Source organism: Mobula hypostoma, chromosome 2 (assembly GCF_963921235.1).
Source record: "Mobula hypostoma chromosome 2, sMobHyp1.1, whole genome shotgun sequence".
In the NCBI taxonomy this organism is placed as follows: domain Eukaryota; kingdom Metazoa; phylum Chordata; class Chondrichthyes; order Myliobatiformes; family Myliobatidae; genus Mobula; species Mobula hypostoma.
Window position 1 is genome coordinate 132234757 of NC_086098.1, and position 18600 is coordinate 132253356.

Consider the following 18600-nt stretch of genomic DNA (forward strand, 5'->3'; position numbering starts at 1 on the left):
AATTCAAACAAAAACTCTTCACTTGAATAAAAGAGTGTCCAATTAAAAAATTACTTTAAAAATCTATTTTATATAAAATGTTAACATCTGTGAATAATTTCCAAATAGGTAAGTGGAAAAAAAGGCTATGTATATTTAGTAAATCCAGATTTGAGTTTCTAACCCTGTCAGGGCTTCTTAATACCACTTAAGGAATAACCACCTTGTTGACCTTTCCAAAACTCTCATCTATTTTCAGACCTCCAAAAGCTGCTTTCGCTGAAGCAAATCAAATCCCAGTTCCTTACAAAGCCAAATCTAAATTCCGCTTGTTTTCATGGTTCTGTACCAATGTAGCTAGCATTTCTTTGCAAGTCAAATTGGACTGAGGCACCATTGGACTATCTCGTATTTAACTAATTCTGAAAAGATTGGGTTTTGTTTTACACCTTTACAGAAAGTGACAAATCATCCAGCTCCAAAGAATTCAGCCTTGTGGCAGTTCATTGAATGTGCTATTCAGGGATTTCAGTCTCCATACCACCTTGATGTTTCTCACAATACTTCTGACATCCTTCCTTATTGTTAAACATTTATACATTTATCTGATTTAATTACTGATCATCTTATTCATAGCCCCCTTCCAACCTGGTGCTATTCTGCAGGGTAGTTCCTGGGGTTCACGAACAGTTCTGTCACATGAACAGGAGGTGATAGTAAGTACATTGAGTGTAGTTTTTTCTCTACCCTGTTGCCTCTGTTGAATTGTGGTAGAAGTATCCCAAATAATTAAATGTGTCCATTAGATATCTCTATCTGACTTACGTGACACTGTAAAACTCAATTTAAAAAAAAATTACCCATTGAAGATGAATTTCTGTACCGCACGTCCCTATCAATATTTCATCACCTGCAATGGATTGTTTCCTAGGCTGACTTGTATCCAATGAATAAATATACTGTATATACAGTACTGTGTGAAAGTCCTGTCACATATATATAGCTAGGGTGCCCAAGACTTTTGCACAGTACAGTGTATTATGTCTTTCAGTTTACCAAAAAACACCTAATACAACTGAGCTAATATAAAGCTAAATACTCTTATTTCTGTTTGCCAAACACATTCCTATTTTAACCAATATACAGTACTGTGCAAAAGTCTTAGGCAAACACATATATGGGTAGGATGCCTAAGACTCTTGTACAGTTCTGTATATATACAAATCCCCTTGATCTTTAACTGAAATTAAACGGTACTGAAAGGTCTTCTCATGTTCTACTACACACCAGACAGACTTGTAGACACCAGTTATCAATCTGGCTCTCCAAATGAACTGACTATTATTCATTTTGGTTTTCTTGCTTTTCCCATTTGGATGAAGGGTAATGTTAATTTTGTTCTTATCACCTGTTTGCTGATTGTCTCTGTCATTTGCTGTTTTTATTAGTGGTTACTCTCGTCATCATGTAATTAATAAGGATACCGAATGATGTAAAAGTCGTAGCTAGTTGTGAATACCCAACTTATGAACATCCCTCATGGGAGCTCCCAATAATATTATTAGTACATTGGTGGAGTAGGCAGTTTAAATGGTTCAGCACAGACTAGATGGACCAAAGGGCCTGCTTTTGTACTGTACTTTTCTATGGCTAAGAAATTTGTTCCTACAAACAACAGAACTAGTTTCCTCTCTAACCACTTTTTTTTTCGCAGTCTTATGTGTTTTGATGCCTTTCATTACAATACTGTGGGTGCACAGTTATCATATTACGAGTAAGTCAGTTCTGTACATTTTCTGAATTACAGACAAAATTGACTTTCAGGCATCTGTAAAAGCAGAACTGATCTATTACCTGGGATGGCCTGTAGTGAAAATCATTGGATGTACTGAAAATAATTTGTTTTTCTGACCTCATCATCAGAATTCCCCCTCTTTTCTTTCTGTCAGTGTTCTATCCTTTACAGCAGGTTTCATTTAATCCTCCACAAATGGTATGTTCACAATTTGCGCAGAAGAGTCTCGCTGATTCTGTGACCAATGTTTAGTTTTCCTTTAAATATTGCAGTTTCTTATTTATTATTCAGTGATAAAGCTGAAACAGTACAAATGTTAATGACCTTTCTGAATTGGTTTGGTTAAAATAAATGTTGCTTTAAGAGGTCTTAATCCCTTGAGATGGGGATTGATTCTATCCCAAAACAATATCCTGAAACCAAAGTCATTCAATACCAATGTAGAAAAATCAGCAAGTGTAATAACCATTTTCCCAAAATGCTCAGCACATAATTTTAAGTAGGTCAATCTCATTATGTGAAGAACAGGTAGGATCAGTTTGTCGTGCCACTGTACAGCCAGATAATCCACGTTTGGTCTGGACTAGGAGTATTAGACACCCCACACGGTTTTACGAAATCTTTATCCATCACTTTATAAGTCTCACTGGAGCCTCTGGCCAACGATGCACAGTTCTGGGTGGGAGACAGATCGGCTGGGGCTTCTCAGATCGGAAACATAGTAACCCATCCATGGGTCCCCTTCATTCTCAGATTTTCCTTCTAAACTGTTACAGGAAGAAAAATAGTTCACAGAGATTAGAATAAGAAACTAATGACAATGCTAATCCTATTAGACTGAATCTAACAGTTCACCACTGGCTTCGGTTCTTTTGTAAGAGGGAACACTATAACATAATGTGCTTAAGGTTATACATCTGTCCTGGACTTCCCATATATTGCAGAGAGTATTCCTTACTTCCCATAAAACCACCCCTCCTCCCTCACAGCTCCACTTCACCTCTTCCTCTACCTGAATAAGACTGATCCTGAGCTTCACTAACATTGTTACTTTACCCATCTTCCAATTCCCTTAGTGTCCAAAAATTTACCAATATCACTACAAAGTACACTTAACGATGGGATTACCACCACCGCCCTTGGAGGTGCAGCATTCCAAAAATTTATAACTCTCTACTTGAGGATCAAAGGGCGTGATGAATCAGGATACAGGAGGGACACTGAAAATTTGGCTGAGTGGTGTAATAACAATCTCACTCAATGTCAGCAAAACCAAGGAACTGAGTGTAGGCTTCAGGAGGGGGAGACCAGAGGTCTATGAGCCAGTCCTCATCAGTAGGTCAAAGGTGGAGAGGGTCAGTGACTTTAAATTCCAGGGTGCTACTATCTCAGAGGACCTCTCCTGGACACATAATATAAATATAATTGCAAAGAAAACACAACAAGCTCTCTTCTTCCTTAGAAGTCAGTGGAGATTTGGCATGTCATCAAAAACTTTGACAAACTTCTATAGATGTGTAGTGGAATATGATTTGACTGGCTGTTTATGGCCTGGTATGGGATCTCCAATGCCTTTGAGTGGAAAATCTGATGAAACCCCTCCCATTGAGCAATTCTATATGAAACACTGTCATAGGAAAGCAGCATCCATGATCAGAGATCCTCACCACCCAGGCCATGCTCTTTTCTTACTTCTGCCTTCAGGAAGAAGATACAAGAGCCTCAGGACTCATACCACCAGGTTCAAGAACAGTGACTAACCCTCGACCATCAGGCTCTTGAACAAAAGAGGACAACTACACTCATCTATTGAGATGCTCTCACAAACAATGATTTCATTTTAAGGACTCTTTATCTTGTTATTTCATGTTCTCATTATTTATCGCTATTTATTTATATTTGCATTTGCACTGTTTATTGTCTTCCATGCTCTAACTGATCGCTCATTGATCCTGTTTACAGTTACTATTCTATAGATTTGATGAATATGGCCACAAGAAAAAGAATTTTGGGGTTGTATGTGATAACATATACTGTATGTACTCTGAGAATAAAATTGACTTGGATCTTTACTCCTTCATCTCATTCCAAATCACTCAATTTCTGATGCTGGGACTGTGTCCCCAGTTCATTCAATGTAATCTGAATGTCAAAGTGCTCAGGAAAAAAAGATAAAATTGCGGAGATTGAAGTTCTATTATGTGGTATCAACAAATGCCCATTATTAATGCTGGCTTTACTTCTATATTTTATATGATATTTATGCCTTTGTTGACTAAGCAAACAAAAAAATTCACAAATGAATCACACATCATTATCAAACTTTCAAAGATGTGTAGAGATATAGAGCCTTACATCACAGAAATAGACCTTCAGCCCACCATATTCATGCTGGCCTTTTTGCCCATCCACGTTATCTTTTTCTCCTTCCCATTAAAGTTCAAAGCAAATTTATTATCGAAGTGCATATATGACACCACATACAACCAACCCTAAGAATCATTTTCCTGTGGGCATACTCAGCAAATCTATAGTATAGTAACTATAACAGGATCAATGAAAGATCAGCCCGAGTGCAGAAGACAAAAAGACTGTGCAAATGCATATATAAATAAATGGTAATAAATAATGAGATAATGAGATAAAGAGTCTTAAAGTGAGATCATTGGTTGTCGGAACACCTCAACAGAAGAGCAAGAGAGTGTAATTAGCTTCTTTGTTCAGGAGCCTGATGGTTGCGGGGTACTAACTCTTCTTGAACCTGGTGCAGTGAATCTGGAGGCTCTTGTACCTTCTACCTGTTGGCAGCAATGAGTAAAGAGCATGTCCTGGGTGGTGAGGATCTCTAATGATGGATGCTACTTTCCTACGGCAGCGTTTCGTATGGGTGTACTCAATGGTTGGCAGAGTTTACGCGTGATGTATTGGGCTGAATCTACCTCCTTTTGAAGGATTTTTTTTAAGGAATTATTATTCAAGAATTGCAGGTTTATATTTCTTTCAGCAGTAAACTGATTGGGCTTTTAAAAATTCATTTTGACCCTTCTGAACATTGTTGGATAGGTTTGCATTTGTCACCTACTCATAATTGGCCTTGAAGAGAGGCCCGTGAGCTGCTGTGTTGAATCACAGTGGTTGTTCAGAGGAATGCTGTCGTGTTACAGGATTTAGACCTGGGATTGATGAGGGAATGGTGATATATTTATATCCAACTCACAATGGAGTGTGACTTGGAAAGGAACCTGCTGTTGTTGGAAGATGAGTTTTAGAGGTGCCGTTGGAATAACTGAATCGGGGGTGGAGATATGTCTCCACCCAAGGAGGTGTAAGGTGCTCCTTCCCTCTGCTAGCCTGCAGGTCACCCTTGGCAAGGTGTAGTACCTACTTAGTGCCTCCCAAGCAGGGTCACTTGAAGTAATGGAAGCAGGTGGTGAATTGTCATATGAGCATCTAGTACATATCATAAATCCTGGTTGTACGACCACTGATGCCAGGCAGACAATCTCTGAAGAGTATTGATAATAGCTGGGGTTACCTGGCTTTTAAAGACACTGCCCAGAAGAAGGCAATGGCAAACCACCTCTGTAGAGAAATTTGCCAAGAACAATCATTATCATGATCGCCACTTAATATGACACAGCACTTAATGATGAAGATGATGATGATAATGTTGGTATAGCCTAGTCAAACTACTGCAGTGGAAGAGTGAGTATGTCTGCTGGAGGATGGGATAACATTTAATTTGGTTGTATTGTCCTGACGTTTTGGAATGCTGTTGGATCTGTGCTTATATGGTAATCTATGCCACAGTTCCGGCACAATGTGAACTGTAACCGTGTTTTTGGAGCATACTCTGGGCTAAGGAAAAGTTCTGGCATTTGGTCACAAGGCCAACTATCAACTCTCCGGTTTTTCTACTATTGCAGGAGTTAGAAGAGCTAAGTGTCCCTGAGTTATTGTCCACCGTCCAAATCAATTAAAGCTATTTTATTGCATCCCATGTAAAGAATGTGAACTGTTTGACCATAAGACCATAAGACAAAGGAGCAGAAGTCGGCCATTTGGCCCATCGAGTCTGCTCCGCCATTTTATCATGAGCTGATCCATTCTTCCATTCAGTCCCACTCCCCTGTCTTCTCACCATAACCTTTGATGCCCTGGCTACTCAGATACCTATCAATCTCTGCCTTAAATACACCCAATGACTTGGCTTCCACTGCCGCCTATGGCAACAAATTCCATAGATTCACTACCCTCTGGCTAAAAAAATTTCTTCGCATCTCTGTTCTGAATGGGCGCCCTTCAATCCTTAAGTCATGCCCTCTCGTACTAGACTCCCCCACCATGGGAAACAATTTTGCCACATTCACTCTGTCCATGCCTTTCAACATTCGAAATGTTTCTATGAGGTCCCCCCTCATTCTTCTAAACTCCAAGGAATACAGTCCAAGAGTGGACAAACGTTCCTCATATGTTAACCCCCTCATTCCCGGAATCACTCTAGTGAATCTTCTCTTCTCCAATGTCAGTACATCCTTTCTTAAATAAGGAGCTCAGAACTGCCCACAGTACTCCACAGGAGGTCCTACCAGTGCCTTACAGAGCCTCAACATCACATCCCTGCTCCTATACTCTATTCCTTTAGAAATGAATGCCAACATTGCATTCGCCTTCTTCACTACCGACTCAACCTGGAGGTTAACCTTAAGGGTATCCTGCACGAGGACTCCCAAGTCCTGTTGCACCTCAGAACTTTGAATTCTCTCCCCATTTAAATAATAGTCTGCCCGTTTATTTCTTCTGCCAAAGTGCATAACCATACACTTTCCAACATTGTATTTCATTTGCCACTTTTTTGCCCATTCTCCCAATCTATCCAAGTCTCTCTGCAGTCTCTCTGTTTCCTCAGCACTGCTGGCCCCTCCACCTATCTTTGTATCATCAGCAAACTTAGCCACAAAGCCATCTATTCCATAATCCAAATCGTTGATGTACAACGTAAAAAGAAGCGGCCCCAACACCTGTGGAACACCACTGGTAACCGGCAGCCAACCAGAATAGGATCCCTTTATTCCCACTCTCTGTTTCCTGCCAATCAGCCAATGCTCTATCCACGTATGTAACTTTCCCGTAATTCCATGGGCTCTTATCTTGATAAGCAGCCTCGTGTGGCACCTTGTCAAGGGGCTTCTGAAAATGAATGCTGGCTCCATTGCTCTGGTTTGAAGCAGCTAGCACAATTCAGGACCTGGATTGGATAAGTAACTATTAGATGAATAGCAGGCAGACTGTGCCTACAATTTAATCTTTCAAGCACAGGCCTCATTCTGCTGAACCTGCGTATCCTTCACGAGATCTATTGTCAAAAGTTAAACTCCACATGGTCTGACGAAAGAAACCATCATTTTATTGTATAAAATGACAAAAAAGTTTGTTACCCTTTCCCTGCCTGGTGACACCAGTGCCAGAGCAGCATGGTGATCCCTAAGACAGAGAACCAATGACAAAATATTTTAATATTAAACCAGAAAGCCACCTGGCAACAACCACGGCTTAGGAGCTGAATGCCCAAGGCCCAGTCAACCTTATAAAATCCTCCTCCACAGAAACTTACCTTTCTGATTACAGAGGATTGCCTAAGGTTACAACATGGTATGATCCACTAGGAAAGTGGGCAAAGGAATGGCAGATGGAATTTAAGTCAGTTAAGTGTGAGGTGGTGCATTTTGGGACTGCATACACAGTGGGAGTACTCTTGAACAGAGAGACATTGGGGTCTAAGTGCATAATTCCCTGATAATGGCAACATGGTAGTCAGCTGGTGAAAAAGACATGTGATGCACTTACCTTTTTCAACCATGGCATTGAATATAATTGTTGGTCCATCATGTTACAGTTGTACAAAAAGCTGTTTAGAACTACTTGGGAGTATTGTGTGCTCTGTTGACCGCCAGGCTGTAAGATGGATGTGCTTAAACTACAGAGAATGTAAAAAAGGTCACAAGGAGGTTATCTGTACTGGAGGGCAATAAGAAGGGACTGATTAGGTCAGAGGTTCCCAACATTTTTTATGGCATGGCCCAACACAATTAAGCAAGGGGTTTGTGGACTGCAGGTTGGGAATCCCTGGGTTAGGTTGAGACTGATCTCCCTGCAGCAAAGTGAGGAGTGGCAATGCAGTGGTTTATGAGGGAATAGATAGAGTGGACAGTCTTCATCCCAGGGTAAGGGAGTGTAGAACTACAGTATAGGCTATAGGTTTAAGATGAGAGGGAAAGGACTTAAAGGAGAACTGAGGGTTGAGTTTTTCACACTGAGGGTGGTGGGTATGTGGATGAAGCTGCCATCTGAGGTGGTGGAGGTATACATAATTACAGCATTTGTAAAACATCTGGATATATACATGGATAGGATTGATTTTGAGGGATATGGTTCAAATGCAAGCAAATGGGATGAGCAAATCATAGACACAAGAGGTAGTGGAACTGCTGTAAACCTAGCACAATACACGTAATGTGCTGGAGAGAACAACGGGATGGGCATAGTGATGAATCTGAGTTGATTTGGTCAAATTGGGCCAAAGGCCCTGTTTCCATGTTGTATATGAATCCATGATTATGATCTATCGTGCTGTCAGAGTCTACTACCTTTGGTGGCAGCACAGTGCTATTCAGTTGATCGAGTTTTTCCCTAAGTCCTCAATATCGACCCAGTACCCTATGATGCCCCAGAGTTTAGTCATAACCAAGCAAGGTAAAATACAGCTGACTTCCTTCTGCCTTCCCACAAAACTTGTCCATCAGAACACCTCTGAAAGAAACCCAGAGAGCAATAAGGCTATAGAGTCCCTTTATAAACTGTCCCAAGATAGTCTCATCTCTAGTTTTACTGCAGGCTTTCTGATGTCCACTCTCTTTCCAAAGCCATTCAGCTTCTGGTCTTTTCCCAGCCTCTTGATCCACAGTTTCTACATGGACCTCCTGACATTCAGTTTCTCCCCAGCCCAGTTAATCTGTAGCCTTCGTGCAACTTTCAGAACTTGTGAAACTACAAAGAAATCCAGGGGTGGGGAAGCCACATGGTCATAAACAAACTATGCTGTTCGTGACCTTTCTATTTCAGTTAAAAAATAAATTAAGACTTTCTGCTTGTCCTGTGATAGATATTTACTTCCAGGGCCAGGGGGGCATTTTGTTTTTGCCAAGTTTAGCTTTCTAAGCACATCAGCTGCCTCTTGGAAAGATCAAACAGTTGTAAGGCAAACTTCTGACCAATATTCTTTGTTTAGCTTCTTTGTCATAAATGGGAGCTAGATTTCCATTCATAAAATGTAAATGAAAAGCAGTAATCAGCTTGAAGTTAAGAAAAATATAGCTTTGCAATAGAAAGCAAGATGCTGGTCATAACATCTGTTTTATTGTTGAAGATAATGGGTTATTTAATCTGGATTGTTTCAAAAGAGACTATGCTGGCTAGGTTGTTTAATTCAAGGAAACTCACAGATCAAATTGATAATGTCACTTAGCATATCAATAACTGATCTATTAATAAGTTAAGTTTATGTACTCATGCAGTTAGCTTCACAGCATTAATTATGTGTACCTGGGATCTGTGTTTCTGAGAAGCTTTTAGACCATTTGTGTTAAGAGGGTATCTGAGGATATGTCATATGTGTGTGAAGTCACCCAAGTTGTAAAGAAACTGTATAAATGTAAACAGCAGTTCAGGCTTTCAGGAATGGGGTTAAGAACATCAAGAAGCTTGAAAGAAACATGTGTTAAACTGGAGTCCATCCCTTTGCCTTCAATTTTGATAATGGATGACTGGTTCACCTACATCGTTGGTTTTCGTTGTTAGTTAAAAGAATTCGTATCTATGTTTTGGAAATCCTTTGTGTTTTAGAAATTGTTATAAATTGGAAGTCTTTTATAAGGTGGACATCCTCTGTGAGTTTTAAATGTATTTTAAGAAAGTTGTTTGAATTTAAACATGTATCAGTAAAAATAAATGAAGTGCTTAAACTACTTTGTTAACTGGAAGTATTTTCTCCTTGGTAGGGAGGGGGAACGCACTGCACACACAGTCTTTGAATATTGGATGATTACAGTATAACTTCCGTTAGTGAGAGTACTCGTGACTATTCATATTGGTTAGGGCTTTATGTCTTTGAAAGAGTTTAGAACTTTGCAGTCAGCAGCCCAATTCTTGTGACAACCCACTCATCACAGTTTGACAATTGTGTTTTTTTTTCTGGTAAAAGTTGTGTATAAGTTATGTTTTTCTTGTCATTGCTGTTTATGATGCTATGTGCCTGTGATGCTGCTGTCCGTTTTCCATTGCAGCTGTACGTACATGTACTTGTGCATGCGACAATAAATTTGACTTTGACTTCCCTTTGATAATATCACATAGAACCTGCTTGATTGAATAATGATTTTTTGAACATCTTTCTATGTCCTTAATGACATGCTGTATATTCACCAAAGTCAGATACAAATCTAAATTCTGCTTTCCTGAAAAATGACAACATCTCTACTTATAGTAATCCTCGGCCCAAGGCTGCTCACACTGGAAAGGAGCATTCAGATAACACTAAGAACCTTGAATCTTTTTGATGAGGACACTAAAACACAAAGTGTAAGTGATGGAAAATACTCTTCCTGCCCTGGCTGGGGAAGAGTCTTCAGGCCCCACATTCGCCTCTCCAGCCACCTCAGAACACACAGCCATCCATGACCTGATGGGAAGCCAAATAAGATATCCCTATCTGTCAGTCTTCGGTTTTTATTATTCATATGGGCCCATTACCTTATTTCCTTGTTTCCCTATCTTACACTGTTTAGGTTATCTACTTTCACAAAGATAATGCAGAAATAAATGCAATCGATTCTGGTTAATTGGGATACATAAGGGCTAGTACATTTTGGCCAATTAAGCAGCTCCCCCAGTTAGCTGAAGTTTCATGGAAATTGTTAAAGAGCTATAAAAAAAATAAACTACCATTTAACTAAGTACTAAATTATTTATTTAAATGAAATTTAGACAAATTAGAACACTACCAACACTACACAGTGCTATAATATTGTGTATTATTTCCTAATAGTTATTGATAGAGGAATTCATCCAGTGCACGCTATCATGTATTTTTTGATTGATTATAAGTGAACAAAGGTGTGCATGGAGTGTCCAGGGCGGGGTAACACCTCTGTTGAAGAGGTTTGCCAAGCCCAATCTCACTCTCTTTTGGTTCCATCGGGCACTTAGCTCTCACCTGTCACTCCAAGTAGCTGTTTGCATGTGACAGCAGCCCAGCTCTGGTGTACCACTTTGATGGGTGAGGGTAGCCGGCGGGAGATAGGGACTTGCCTGTCCTAGCACGCAAAGTCAGCTCTGGCAAACTGGGCAGATGAAATCAACAGTGAGGTCCAACTGTCAAGTAGGCGGTTCTGCAACGCTCTATTGAGAGTGAAGAGCATGACGAGGCACAGAAATAGTGTTGGTCATCCACTGCAACCAAGATAGACCTCAGGTGTGACGACTATTCATACCACTGGACCTGGATTCCCATGGTTGAGAGAGTGAAACTACATGAGTGCAGTGGCTTTCCCACTTTAAAAACTCTCCCACACAGATTCTGTCATGGTCCGGTATTGCAATCTGCATTCCGGTTCACGGTCCGGTCCATCGACCCTTGCTCCAGGTTTTCCTGTCTACCCTGTTTCTATTCCTGTTGAGCACAAATTGAGGCAGCTGATGCTTGTTGGGGCTGGCTGCATAAATACCTCCAGAGACCAGGGTGTGGCTGCTGGATTGTTCTTGTCCTTACTCCTTGTATCCCTTCTCCTGCCTTCTGTTTCCTCGCCTGAAGCCTTGCCTTGTCTTGCTGGTAACTCTCGTCTCGCCTGAAGTCTTGTCTTGGAGCCACCCTGTACCTAGCTCCCTTCCTGTCCCTTGCCTCTGCCAGGTAAGCCAGGCCGTCTTGCTGTTACTTATAGTTGGTTCTGTCCCTGGCCTCCGTTGGGTAAGCCAGGCCGTCTTGCCGTTACCCTGCGGTTGGTTCTGTCCCTTGCCTCTGTCTGGTGGAGATCTGCGCCCTGCCCAGGTGACCTGTGCCCTGCCCAGGAGGAGCTTCAAGACGCCAAGCCTCAAGCCTCTAGTCTCCAGCCTCGCCTCAAGCCTGAAGACTCCAGCCTCATCCTGCCTGCCAGCCAAGTTACGTCCTTGCTTAGTTCTGGGGGTCCGAGCCAGAGGCAAGACCCAGGTTCTGGGTCCTTGTCCAGTCTCTGGCTCAGAGTCCAAGCCCCGGCTCCTAGCTCTCTTGTCCAGTCCTGTTCCAGGTTCCCGGTTTTCGTGTCCATGTCCTTGCCCTCACGCTGTATCCTAGTCCTGTCCCTAGTACTTCAGTATCTGTGCCTTGCACTTGGGTCCGTTCCCAGCCACCCCCTTATGACAGATTCCCATCATCATTGGATGTGACGGACAACCATGAAATGAACAAAATCAGTGTAGACCCCTAGTGCAGTTAATTGACTGTCTTATACAGGGCCTTCAACAATTGCATCCTAAAAACCTTCATTTTCATTGTAATGTTCAAGACAATTGTTAATACCTTAAATTTTTCATAGTTCCAAACTTGTTCAAGTAGTGAATTCATTTAATTTTCACTCCTGGCCATTTCTAGCATCTCCAAGCCTGAATGCTTGAAACAGCAAGGAGCAAAGCCATTCTGAATCAAGTTACTGCTTATTACTCGCTAACTATCAGCGACAAAAATCGCTGCTTTCTGAATGCAAGCTCACGCAACTGACGCTATTTAAAAAGTGTTCGACCTAATCATGGTGTAATATCTAATGGCTACGCAAGTGCACGCACCTGACGATTGTTAGAAACTGTTTGGTAACAGTCTCCTGCGCCAATGAAGTGGCACAGTGTCATAAGTAAACAAATGGAATTAGTTTTTGTTTTTTTAAGAGCTATTTCAAATAAGCAGCTGCCCCGATTAACCAATAGCCCTATTAACCAGACTAAATTGTTTTTGCCAAGTCACCCAGATGTTTCACATGAGATAGAAGGAGCTTCAGTTTAACATACCATCTGGAAGACAACTCACCTTATAGATATGATTCCCTTCTTTCCGCCTTGTCTGCTCAACATTTTGAAATAAAGCTCTGGAATTGACCTGAACCTGCTACCTAAGAGATGAGTACTAGCAAGAAAGCCATACGGAACGAATATTTCCATTAGTAGGAAAGTCTAGGATCAGAGGACAAAGCCTTATAAGAAAGGAACATCCTTTTAGAACCATGATGAGTAAGTTCTTCAGCAAGGAGTGGTGAACCTGTGAAAACCATTGCCACAATGAGCTGCGACAATGAGGTCTCTGGGTGTATTTAAGACAGAGTTTAATATATTCTTGATTGGTAAGGGTTACGGGGTGAGGGGAGGGTGTGAGAATGGGACTGAGTGGCAGAGAAGATCTGATGGGCCGAATGGCCTAATTCTGTTCCTATATCTGATGGCCTTATTGCTATAGCTGACAAAATAAGGAATAGAGCAGTAAAAGTGGAACCAAGATGATTGCAGCCTCACTAAGATCATAAGATATAGGAGCAGAATTAGGCCATTTGGCCCATCAACTCTGTTCTGGTAGTTCCATTTTCCCTCACACCTCCATTCTCCTCCCATCTCCCCATATCCTTTCATGCCCTGACTAATCAGGAATCTATCAACCTCTGCCTTAAATGTACTCAATGGCTTGGCCTATACAACAAATTCTACAGATTCACCACTCTCTTCATCTCCGCTCTAAAAGGATGCCCCTCTATTTTCAGGCTGTGTCATCTAGACTCCCTCTCCATAGGAAACATCCACTCTACTGAGGCCTTTCACCATTCAATAGGCCTCATTCTTCTAAATTCCTGTAAGAATTCACTGTTCACTATTAAGGATAAGGGGTGGGAACTGGGGTAGAAGGTGTGGGTCAAGAGGCTTTCTCCACCCTACTCTTCTATTATACTCAAATGTTTAGGGATGTGAACATATCATGGAAGAAGCTGTTAAACTAAATCTGTTCTGTCAATCTCTCCATCTGATGACTAGATAACCTGCAAGCATTTACTACTTGGATTCACGTTAAAACTTTCCCTCTGCAATAGGGACCGAAGCCAGTGCAACACTTACCCAATGCAGTGGAGTGTAGGTTCACTTGTAGCTGAAGTGGATGCAGAGACTCTACCCTGGGTTCCAGTTCTACAATCCAGCAGATAATTCCTCTTAACAAAAGGCTGGGGATGGACTCCACTCAGGGTCAACCTCCTGTGCCGATCTCCTGGCTTCCTGAGCATAAAACTGTTCCTCCACACTGCTCTCGACATCATCGGGCTACCATCTCCCACAACGTTGCTTTGTAATTGGTCATTTGCATCTGGTGCGCCAAAGCAGTTGACAGAAAGCGGCTTAGCCTCAAATATGGAGTTGTACAATGGACAAAATATGGATGAAGCATTAGATCCAGTTTTCGCAGACCTCTGAGACTCCCAGTCGTCCTCAAGCTGGTTGGTAGACCCTTTCCGCAAGACGCCTGGTGAGACGGGTGGAGAATAGTTTCTGGTACATGATGCAGAGCTTGGTTGTCGGCAGCTAGCAGGGGGTGTTGGCAGTTTACGGTGCAGGAATGGGCTGGGTTGCTTCTGTTGTGTAGGTGGGCTTGGAAGCCTTCGATGGGTGGGGGGACTCGGTAGCTTCCTGGCCATAATTGAACAAGATCTTGTTGGACTGGCTGGAGGAGTCTGCTGTTTACTAATTGTTGGTGGGCTTGGATGTCTGTTTGTGAGAGCTTGAGGGGAAGGTCTATCTGGATCTGGGCATCTCCTAGATGCAGGAGGGGAGGGTGCTGTATAACCAATAGGTCGGAATAGAGTTTTAGGCTGTAAAGGTGGACTTGTAAATCTCTTCTCCACGGTACTGGGTGAAGGAGTTGGGAATCTAGTTGCCTGAAAAGGGGGCCTTGGTTGAGATGATAGACTGACAAACTTCTTATCCGATAGATGTGTTTGGCATAAAAGTTTCATGGGAGACATTTTCTTGATTATGGTAGGGCTGGTGAGTGTTGTGGTGTCTGATTGTTGGATTGGGTTGACAGACTGGTGGGTCTGATTGTCACATCCTTGGATTGGGTTGCCGGGTGGATGGGTTGAGTTCATAGATGCAAGTGCTGAGTCAACAGTTTGACTAGTTGAGCTGTTCGATGGCTGGGTTGAACTGACAGAGGGATGAGTTGAGTTGATAAGCTGTTGCGCTGAACTGAGAGTAGATTGGGTCCGATTGACAGATGGTTGTGCTGAGTTGGTGGATGGCTGTGTTGCACTGACATTGGGTTGTGTAGAGTTGGTAGATTCTTGTGTTGAGATGATAGCCAATTTTGTTGAATTGACCAGTGGTTGTTGTAAGTTTTCAGATGGACGGGATGAGTTGACGTCTGATTGCTTCAAGTTAACTGAAGTGACAGAGGGTTGGGTTGGCTTGTGGGATGGCTGGGTGGAGCATTCTGATTGCTGGAATGGCTTCTTTAAGAGAGGCGCGGATGCTCTCAGTGCACGAGGGGAGAAGGATGCCCGATTTTCGCCAGAGTCCTCTCCCCTTTGCGGTGGATTGCTTGGTTCTTCCTCTCGCCTGTCCAAGCGGGGCGAAGCTGCCACTTTGCGCGGACAGGGGGGTGGACACCACGGTTGTGCCGGCCCGCTCTCTGCCGGGCGACCGGAATCGCCCGAGTAGCGCAGGTTGATGATTTTGTAGGGCTGCCAGTCCTGGAGCGGCCCTGATGTCTTCGAGAGGCGGTGTATCTCGGCACTAGGAGCGTGCCCTTGGCTCCTGTCAGCACCGCCACAGTACGAGCGCACTCCGCGCTCCACCGCCCCCTGAAGCCTCCTTGCTCCTCCCGGGCTGGCACCGCCTCCCATGTGTTTGCTGGGTAACAAGGCCATCGAATCCAGTGATGCCATCAGTCGCTGAGTCACTGCCGCCTTAGGTACGGAGACCCGGATGCCAGTGGCTTCCCCATTAGCGCATGTGTCTGTGGTTGAGAGGGATCTAGCATCAGTCGTCTCGGATGCTCCCGAGGTTGAGGGGGAGACGATGCTGGTTGGCATGAGGGCAACGGGGATGGTGCCTGCACTGGAGCTCGCGTCTCCCGCCACCGACACGGCATGATTTTGCCTGACATTGAGCGTTGAGGCGTTGGGAGTGAGCTCGAGTGCTGTGGGAGGCAATGGGAAGTAATCGGCATCCGTCTCGGTTAACGCTGTCACCGGGGAGAGGTCAGTGGCGGGGTTGGCCTCGGGGCAATCCGGCGCGCTGTTGGCACGTTGCTTCCTGCAAGGTTGCTGGGGGACCGAGGGCAGGGTGGGAGTACTGGGCCGGCGGGACGCCAGGGACGCAGCCGACGGTTTGGCATCTCCTGGGTTGGAGCTGTCACTCAGCAGCTGCAACGACTTGCTGGCCTTGGCCTGGCTGGGCGATTTCTCTTGGCTGGGTAATACATTGAACTTTCGTTGAAGAGAGGCCCTGAGTTTGGTGCCGGGGTCAGGGGTCTTGTCGCGAGTCAGGCTGCTCGCCTGCCGGAGTTCGGCGCGGACTGGGCTATTCGCGTCCTGGGGCCTGGCTCGGGCTGGACTCCCTGCTCCCTTCCGGCGGCTGGCTTCAGCTTCGGTCCGGTGCATCATGTCCAGCCGCCGGCTCAGGTCCTTCTGTGTCCTCTGCAGCTCCAGAAGGGTGGGGTCCTCAGCCTTGCTGCGCAAAGACTCGGCCGACCTCGAGCGGCGCTTCTTCGGCCCGCGTCTCCTCAGTCCGCCTGCGCTGTGCGGCCTGGCCGGCTGCGGTTTACTCTCATCGTCCGACCAAACCTGCGACGCGGTGGGTGTGGGGACGAACTGGATTTTGTGGCTGATGGCGTCTCTGATCTTTATGGTCATCTCCTCATTCTCCAGCTTTTCTATCCTTTTCAGCGTAGACCGTATCACCGCAGTTTCTGGCGGCGACGACTTTGGCCTCCGAGGGCCTTCAGGGGAGGTGGAATCCGACTCACTCCCTTCCTCATCACCCTCACCTAGAGAACAAAAGTCCATGGACTCGCTGTGAGCCAGTGCCTCACCTTCTGCGCTGGTGAACGACCCCAGAGACCCCATGGATCTGTTCTGCCTCAACAAAGCATTGGTTGCGGACTCACCGGGTGGGGAGCACAGTGCTCTCTCCTCACCGGGTGGGGAGGAACAAACTGTGCCTCTGCTTTGAGCACAGTAGCACGGATTTGAGGAACAAGATTGCATTCGTGCTAGGTTTGTGGGAGTGGAATTTAGAAGGCAGTTCCTGCACAAAATGTAAGCATTGGGATTGCAACATGCTGCTTTGGAAGCTTTCTCGGGATTGCTATGTTCTTTCAATGTGCAGTATTCCTTTGTGGTATCTGTGTCTGCACCGATGCCACTGTCCTCTGAATAAAGGGTGGCGTCCCTTGGCCTGGTGTGAACAGGCTGCATTGTGCAGGCTCCGAGTCGATCAATCAGCGCTTGCAGCCTCTCGTCCGCTTGTTGTTTCATCAGGAATCTTCTCTGGAAGATGCTTGTAGCACTTCGCAGATAGTCGCAGGTTTCCCGCAGGACAGTGGCGGTCAGGGAGGTCACTGTTCCATTGGTTGCCTGCATCTTGTTCACTGTGTAAAGCAGCAGCTGTTGCAGGAGATCAGGTTGTTCCTTCAGGTCTGCTTTCTCAGTCGGCCACGTGAGATGAGGGCCAACGTGCCTGACCAGCCACTCACCGTCGGCAGCTATCTCCTCCAGCATCTTGTTGATTTCCTCAAAGCGAAGTGTCAGGAAGCTTACCATCTGTTGAAGCATCAGCTGAGTTTGCGTGGCCTGATCAGCTAGACTCAGGATGGTGTCATATTTAGAGAGGCTAGTGTTGAGATAAGCATATGCTGCCTGATGGGCTTCAACCAGTGATGTAGGAAAGTTTACTTTCTCTTCATCTTCACCTCTGGATTGGCTTCTAGACCTCAGCTTCACACTCTTTGTCTGCTTGGCAGCATGACGACCCTTTTTCCTGCTGCTCTTGCTTTGCTGAATTGTGTTGCCATTGCTGGAACAGTCGCAGTCTTTCCGAACACTCAGGTCCTGGGGAACTCGTGTTTCTGAGCTAGTGGCCTTGGTTGTTACCGTCTTGGTGCTGCTTGGTAGTTTCTTCCCACTGGTGTCTTTGGACAGTTCTGTGGGCACCAACGTTGCAGGCATATTTTGCCATCGGCCTCTTCCCCGTTGCTGTGAAACCTCATTCCCGGGACCTCTGGTATCCTCTTGCACTTCCTCAGACAGGTTCGATTCATTGTCAGAGTTTTCCGAACCTCCACCAACAGAGGAGGGTTGGCTCTCGGCAGGCGCTCTGTCCACAGGTGACAGGGCCTTGGCTTTCTTCAGAGGTTTAAAAGTACTTTTCGCAATGTGCTGTATTATTTCGCTTTGCGAGGGTGCGCAGCCCATTGCTATTTTTCTTTAAGCAGTGAGAAATACTAATCAATTCTCAGAAAGGATAAACACCACCCTGTAGCAGTGCTGTCAGCTGCAGAGGCTCTTGTTCAGTACGGCTTCAGCTGGCTCCTTGCTCTTCAAACCTTGTATGTTGACAGCTTTCAAAGCTCAGACCGTTCCTTAGAATACAATTCAATCATTCTGCGAGCAGATCCTTGAATACCTTTCTTGTTGAACTGCTGGCCTTCCGTTTAACTTTCTCACCATCTTCACGTTTCAGATGTTGTGGATTAAGTGCATTACCAGGCG

General features: G+C 44.4%; 1 protein-coding gene across 1 annotated transcript; it reads right to left on the reverse strand.

Annotated features, from left to right (window-relative positions):
* Nucleotides 1-11048: 11048 nt before the first annotated feature.
* LOC134337745 (photoreceptor cilium actin regulator-like) lies at nt 11049-18303 on the reverse strand. Its single transcript, XM_063032969.1, has 3 exons — nt 15446-18303; nt 14300-14518; nt 11049-11172 (listed from the first exon to the last, which is right to left on the reverse strand). Exons 1-3 carry the CDS (start codon nt 18301-18303, stop codon nt 11049-11051), a joined length of 3201 nt encoding a protein of 1066 aa, XP_062889039.1.
* Nucleotides 18304-18600: the final 297 nt, after the last annotated feature.